Raw genomic sequence first — 7,990 nt, 5'->3', positions numbered from 1 at the left:
GCGATTTACATTCATTTAAAACGCTTCAGGTGTGAGTCTGTCAGACAGCAAGACGAGACGGCAAAGAGTTGTTTTCTGCAACTTATTGCACTTAACTCTTTTTAACGTCAAGCAATTCTCTGCTATAAGCGTCGAACTAAAACTTTGACCTTTTGCAACGTTTTGATTCAAGTAGCCTATTATTAAAATGATTCAGATATCGAAACGCCCTTGCGATATTCATATTGCGATATTTCGATAATTTCGATATATCGTGCAGCCCTATTCTTTAGTCATATAAATACAGTTGTCATGTGCGTGGGTAAAATTTACCCGCTGGCGCTTTTAGGTATACAGCGAAACCGTGACACATTTCCTTTTTCAGGATTCACAGATGAATAGAAAGTTCAAAAGAGCAGCATTTATTTGAAGTAGAAATCTTTTGTAACATTATAAATGTCTTTACTGTCACTTTTGATCAATTTAAAGCTCGATTACCTTTCCTTCTTTGATCTTGGTGCCGATGATTTGTCTTCTCTGCTGTACGATGTTTATCAGCGTGTCGCACTCTTCTGCCAGTTTGCTCTCCTGGTGAGCTGCATTGTGCTGAGATAAAATGATCAAATCAATCAACAAACAATGGAAAAGCTAAAAAAATAACACAAATGTGCACAAAACGCAAATTAAATAAATAAATTGGAGGCTGGCAGCATGAAGTTGCATGCCTAAAATCACAGTACGTGTGGTTTTATTAAACAAAAACAAGAGTGATATAATAAAAGACAAATATTTTATTTTAAAAAAAGTCATTTATTAATAATAATAATCATCAGAATAGCTGTATAATATAAGCAGAATAACATCTGTCTGGCTTTAAATAAACTTAAACTTACTTTAATTATTTACTTTATTATAAACTGACTAATAATGTCAAAATAGTGCCAAAAAAATCCTAATGGTCGTAAAAATAGGCTTAATTTATTTAAAATACAACTAAACTTTTTTTTTTTTTCAAACTTAAAAATTATATAGACATCATATATATATAAAAATCTAATTAAATTATGACAACAACAATATTACTAAAACGTTAACTAAAATTAAAATGAAAACTGGAAATATAAAAATAAAATCTAAATCTAAAACTATACATAAAAAAAGTAATTACTTGAAATAAGGTAAACATTAACTGAAATAAAATATATATTTAAAAAAAACTTTATTTTAGCTAGCTGCAAAAGCAACATTTTTCATTTTCATTTAGTTGAAGTACTAAAATAACTAAAACTTAAAAACTATATTTACATCATTAAAAAAAAAAAATAATAAAATCACCAAAAAAATAAATTACTAAAATTAAAATTAAAACTGAAAATATAAAAATAAAATCTAAAACTACAACTATAAAACATTTTCATTACTTGAAAAAAGATACAAATTAACAGAAATAAAATAAAATAAAATAATAAGAAAAGTACTTTATTTTAGCTAGTTGCCAAGGCAACATTTCTCATTTTCATTTAGTTGAAGTACTAAAATAAACTTTAAAACAAAAATTTAACTAATAAAAAACAACAAAATTAGTTTAACTTTAATGAAAGTTTGAACGAATTACTGTTACAAGAACATGTTTTCCAGCTTACAAGTGAAGAATAGAAATAAATATATATATATATATATGTGACCCTGGAGCACAAAATCATGTTCCATGAAGATATTTTGTAAATTTCCTACTGTAAATATATCAAAACTTAATTTTTGATTAGTAATATGCATTGCTAAGAACTGCATTCGGACAACTTTAAAGATGATTTTCTCAATATTTTTTTGCACCCTCAGATTCCAGATTTTCAAGTTCAGTTGTATCTCGACCAAATATTGTCCTATCATAACAAACCATACATCAATGGAAAGCCTATTTATTCAACCTTCAGAGGATGAGATGATGCATAAATCTCCATTTTGAGAAATGTACCCTTATGACTGGTTTTGTGGTGCAGGGTCACATATATGATATACATGTCATAAATATGTAAAACAAACATTAAAGTGGATATAATGAACTCATCTAATCTGAAAGAGCTGAAACAATGCTGCAGAAGGACTGAATGTCTGCTTTACCTCCACATGCTGACACGTCTGGATCAGCTTGGCCATCAGGTTCTCCAGCTCACTGTTCCTCTTGATCAGATTGCTGAGGTTGAAATCCAACATTTGCTGCGGAAAAACAACAGAAATATCATATCAGCAGAGTTTAACTCACTGAGGGGGCAACAGCCAAACTGAATCATCTAGCAAGCATCCTACATCCATTATTGAGTTTAGAGAAGCGGGTGGTTTCTGCTCCGGCGTTTGAAGCGGGACTCGCGCACTGATGCTCTGATCTGTTGTTAAGCATGATAAACGTCGTGTGTCCGCGAGCCCGCGGGCCTGGGGGGGGGAGGGAATAAAGCGTCCGCCACAGATTTGGCTTTAGAAAAGCAGATCAAGTCTATTTGATGAGCTCCAACCTCATTTCAGCTTGTGTTTCTGCTTCACATCAACAGACTAACAGTGGAAAGGCTTTTATTTAGCATTTTTCTAGTTTAATACAAAATGTTAGAGTTAAAAATAATATTATCAGATGATTTTATGAGCGAAAATGAACATGAAATGGCTGGGTTATTATCGTTATCTAAAACTATATTAAATAATTTGCTAACATTTTACAATAAGGTCCCATTAGTTGCAGTTAGTTAATAATATTATATAAAGAAAAGTATTTTATTTTAGCTAGTTGCCAAGGCAACATTTCTCATTTTCATTTAGTTGAAGTAAATTAGTAATTTAGTTTAAATTTAATTAATAAAACACAACAAATGTGCTTAACTTTAATGAAAGTTTGAATGAATTATTGTTACAAAAACATGTTTTCCAGCTTACCAGTGACGAATAGAAATAAAAACATTTGTATTTTGTGATAAATACGTAAAACAATATATTAAATATTTTGCTAACACTTTTACAATAAGGTCCCTGTTAGTTAATGCATTAACTAAAATTAACTAATAATGAGCTATTCTTTTGTCACAGTATTTATTAATCTATGCTAACATTAGTTCATGAAAATATAACTGTTCACATTAGCTCAGGTCCATTAAATAATATTAACAAAAACTAATTTTGATTTGAATAATGTATTAGTAAACATGGATATTTACATGAACTAAGATTAATAAATACATTTTTAGAATTATTTTTCTTTGTTAGTTCATGTTAACTAATGTTAACAAATGCAACCTTATTGTAAACTGAGATTAACTGAGATTTTTAAAAAAAGTCATTATTTTCAGCTAGTTGCCAAGGCAACATTTCTCATTTCCGTTTAGTAATAAAATAACTAAAACTAAAAACTAAAACTGAAAAACTATATAGACATAATGAAAAAAACTAAATTGCTAAAGCTTTGACTAAAATGAAAACTGAAAATATAAAAATAAAATCAAAAACTCACTCTACAAAAAATAATGCATTATACTTGAAATAAGATAAACATTAACTGAAATAAAATATTAAAAACATACTTTATTTCAACTACATCTAATTTTCATTTAGTTGAATTACTAAAATAACAATAACTAAATAAACTAAAACATAATAAAAACTATATAGATATTTTAAATAATAATAACGAATGACAAAAACAACAAAATTACTAAAACTTCAACTGAAATTAAAATGAAAACAGAAAATATAAAAATAAAATCTAATTAAAATATTAATAAAACATATAATAGTATAATAAATCATGTTTTTGATTTAAAGGTGACATATTATGCCCCTTTTTACAATATGTAATATAAGTCTCTGGTGTCCCCAGACTGTGTCTGTGAAGTTTCAGCTCAAAATACTCCACAGATCATTTATTATAACATTTTGAAAATGCTCAGCTCAAAATACTCCACAGATCATTTATTATATCATTTTGAAAATGCCTATTTTGAGTGGAAGCAGAAACACTTGTTTTTCGGGCCTGTCTCTTTAAATGCAAATGAGCTGCTGCTCCCCGCCCCCTTTTCCAGAATAGAGCTGCGCCATTACAGCTCGTATCTGCAAAAAACATCCGTTTTGGTTCTGATTATCATGTTGATCGCGCTGAAATCATGCGTTTTAAACCATACGAGTTTAAACTTCTGATATACGGTTTTCTGAGCGCACACATCCGAAGCACACGCACAGAAAGCGGCTGTCACAGCATGTGAGTACTAAACTAAGTTCTCATGTTAAAAACACATGAGTTACAAAAACAGATGGTTATGTCTGTGAAGGTAAACTGCTGGGAAATAAATCGCATGTTTATTTTATATCTGTGTATCAGCTGCAATATACAGTAAATAAATCAATAAATCCTCTGCTCTGTTGTCTCGTCTGAGGCTGGGACTCTAAACAGTGTTCTGTGCTCGTCTGTGCAGCCAGCGACAGAACAGTTAGCATGCTTTGCTCAAACTTTCACCATGGCATTAGAGCTGGTGCACCGTTGTCACTTGTGAAATCAAAATAATTGGGTGGGTGGAAATTTACAGATTAAGGGACGGTAATATTTTAATGAGATCCCTTTGCCACGTCACCAAGGGAGCGGAATCAGACGCGCTCGTTTTCTCAGACGCTTGCAGAAAAAGGCTTCCCAAAACACAGTTACTGGGTTAATCTTTTTCACGTTTCATTGGTTGGTAGATGCACCGGGGACCTGATTATAGCACTTACAACCTGGAAAAGTCAGATTTTCATGATATGTCACCTTTAAGATCAAGAAAATCTGACTGACCGTCTGTACAAAGAAGTCCACATGCTCACAATATGACACTAAATTGCCTAATTGTTTAGCGACCTAGAAACAGTGCACAATATTAAACATTTCTTCATTTCCTTAAGGATATATTTAATAGAACAATCAGCTGATTCATTGGTCTGGCCAGTAAATGAAGCAGCACATGCCTGTAAAATATGACATTTGAGCGTTTCGTTTGTAAGGTTAGGAAATGAGGTCGGTGAGTTCAAACGATGACAAGAGACCAAAGAGAGCATGTGTAATGTGCACGCCGCTAAAAATAGATGGAAATCATATTCTCTGCTGGAGATCTGATTTACTGTATGGCATTTAATCCCTGATACATTTTCTCAGATTATACGTCTCTGTTTATCTTTGGGATTTTAACACGAAATACTTCACTTTGGGAAATCTGAAAAACACAGCAGATTATGCACAAGGTTACTGGGGAACAGTGATGAATATTGCAGTGATGCAGTCATTTCAAGTCGAGCAATAATGCAAAATGGTGAATTTGACATAAGCAGGCCTTTTTGTCCTGCATTTTTGTGCATGTGGGTGTGCTTATTTGGAAGTATGCATGCAGAATTAATTATGGGCGGTGAATCACACGATGCAGGATTATGCACTCTGCAAAACGACAAGTTGATTCTAATTTAACCTAAACTGGAGAACGAGCAGGTCGGAGCATTTGCATCAGCATTAAAGGAATAGTTCACTCAAAAATGAAAATTTGCTGAAAATTCAGACACTCTCGGGCCATCTGAGATGTAGGTGAGTTTGTTTCTTCACCAGATTTGGAGAAATGTAGCATTGCATGACTTGTTCACCATCTCTTCTTCACTGGAGGAAGCGTTATTATGGATTATTACTATTTTGAATTAGCCTTTATTTTTATATTCTACATTTTCATTTTTATATTTTCAGTTCTTGTTTTCTACCCCAATGTTCTTATGTGATTTTGTCATTTTTATTAGTTGTTGTTTTTTTAATATTTCTATTTAACATAAATTTATTTTTATTTCCATTTTAGTTTTACAAATTTTAGTACTAAAACTTATTTTTTAGTTTTAAAGTAGTTTTAGTAATTTTTTATTATTTTTTATCTTATATTTTAGTTATTTTCAGTTTTAGTGATTCAATTTTAGTTTTAAATTTAAGTTTGTCATTTTAATGTCAATTTAGTTTTTATTATTTTCTTTATCTCAGTTTAGTTTTTTTCAGTTTTAGTTTTAGTCATTTTAGTACTTAAAAGTAAAAATACTTATTTCAGTTGACATTTCTAATTTTCATTTAAGTTTTTTAAGTTTAAGTTCTTCATATAATATTTATAATTTATTTTATTTCAGCTTTATTTCAATTAACGAAAATGGTTTTAGGTAACAATAGCATCACCAATTAGAGCACAAAAGTAATTTCCTGAAGTTTAAATCCCACTCCAAGGTTTCTACAATGCATGATGATTAAACCTGTTTAGCAGCATTTGTAGATGTGCAAAACACAATAAACGATCCTCACTGTTGATAATAATACACTAGTAAGAAATTCTAGCATCATTTACCCTCAGGAGGTGTTGTGGACAACTGCACAATTGTAAAGCTAACACTAGCATTCCCATTTTTTCCTATACAATGCGTCATCTTCAGAGCATTGAGCAAAGAAAGGCCATTATAATATGAAGTTGGAGAAATCCCACATGACTCTGAATGGACCGGTGAACATCACTTACAGCACCTTTTAAGTTTTTTAGGCCACAGAGTTATTGTGATGTTTTTATCAGCTGTTTGGACTCTCATTCTGACGGCACCCATTCACTGCAGAGCATCCATTGCTGAGACACTGATGCAATGCTACATTTCTCCAAATCTGATGAAGAAACAAACTCATCCTAATCTTGCATGGCCTGAGGGTGAGCACACTTTCAGCAAATTTTCATTTTTGGGTCAACTATTAACATTACCAAGTCAAGGTTTCTACAATACATGATGATTAAACCTGTTTAGCAGCATTTGTAGATGTGCAAAACACAATAAACGATCCTCACTGTTGATAATAATACACTAGTAAGAAATTCTAGCATCATTTACCCTCAGGAGGTGTTGTGGACAACTGCACAATTGTAAAGCTAACACTAGCATTCCCATTTTTTCCTATACAATGCGTCATCTTCAGAGCATTGAGCAAAGAAAGGCCATTATAATATGAAGTTGGAGAAATCCCACATGACTCTGAATGGACCGGTGAACATCACTTACAGCACCTTTTAAGTTTTTTAGGCCACAGAGTTTTCAGTTGTGTTTCAAAGTGCCTCGGCCTGCACAAAAATAGAAGCTTTTATCCGAACCACTAAATCATTTATGCAATACATGTTCAGGTGTGAAGAGCCATAGAAAGGTGGAGAAAATGTTGAGCAGGAGCTCCTATTGTTAGCAAGCATTAGAGAAATTTCAAAATGGGATCCATTAAGCGTACGAAACACTGACATCTCAGAGATGAACAGATTTACAGTAAAATGAAAGGTGCTTAGTTGTATAATGTGTCTCAGATCAGATCTCATTTCCAATTTGAACACAGTTTAACATTAAGATCTCTTTTGAAACTTTTATAACTATATTATTCTAAAATCTAGCAGACTTTAGTTAAAGGAGTAGTTCACCCAAAAATGGACATTTCCTGAAAACGTCCTCACTCTCAGATCATCCGAGATGTAGGTGAGTTTGTTTCTTCATCAGATTTGTAGAAATGTATAGCATTGCATCAGTGTCTCAGCAATGGATGCTCTGCAGTGAATGGGTGCCGTCAGAATGAGAGTCCAAACAGCTGATAAAAACATCACAATAATCCACAAGTAATCCACAGCACTCCAGTCCATCAGTTAACATCTGGAGAAGACAAAAGCTGAAACAAATCCAGCATTAAGATGCTTTTAACTTTAAACCGCTGCTAAAATACAAGTCCATAATACATAATATAAAGTTCTTTATGGCGACTGTGAGTGGGATTTAAACTTCAGGAAATGACTGTTGTGCTCTAATTGGTGATGTTATTGTTACCTAAAACCATTTTAATTAATTAAAATAAAGCGGAAATAAAATATAAATATTATATGAAGAACTTAAAAATGATGGCTGAAATAAATATGCTTGAAGTACTAAAATAACAAACTAAAACTGAAATAAAATTAAAAATTATGAAATATATATA

At 31.8% G+C, this 7,990-nt stretch overlaps 1 protein-coding gene across 1 annotated transcript in view; it reads right to left on the bottom strand.

Moving 5' to 3' along the window:
• Positions 1-2,355, bottom strand: part of LOC107714867 (E3 ubiquitin-protein ligase Midline-1-like) — a 16,893-nt gene extending 14,538 nt beyond the window's left edge. Inside the window, exons 1-3 of the mRNA XM_016520860.1 lie at positions 2,287-2,355; positions 2,101-2,196; positions 465-585 (exon numbers count right to left, since the gene is read on the bottom strand). Of these exons, the coding sequence (XP_016376346.1) occupies positions 465-585; positions 2,101-2,196; positions 2,287-2,292 (223 nt within the window). The 5' untranslated portion in view covers positions 2,293-2,355. The remainder of the gene's footprint in view (positions 1-464; positions 586-2,100; positions 2,197-2,286) is intronic.
• Between the last annotated feature and the right edge of the window lie 5,635 nt (positions 2,356-7,990).

This window comes from Sinocyclocheilus rhinocerous, unplaced genomic scaffold (assembly GCF_001515625.1).
Source record: "Sinocyclocheilus rhinocerous isolate Xijiao unplaced genomic scaffold, SAMN03320098_v1.1 scaffold2254, whole genome shotgun sequence".
NCBI classification, from domain to species: domain Eukaryota; kingdom Metazoa; phylum Chordata; class Actinopteri; order Cypriniformes; family Cyprinidae; genus Sinocyclocheilus; species Sinocyclocheilus rhinocerous.
This window is presented reverse-complemented; position numbering and strand designations above follow the sequence as displayed.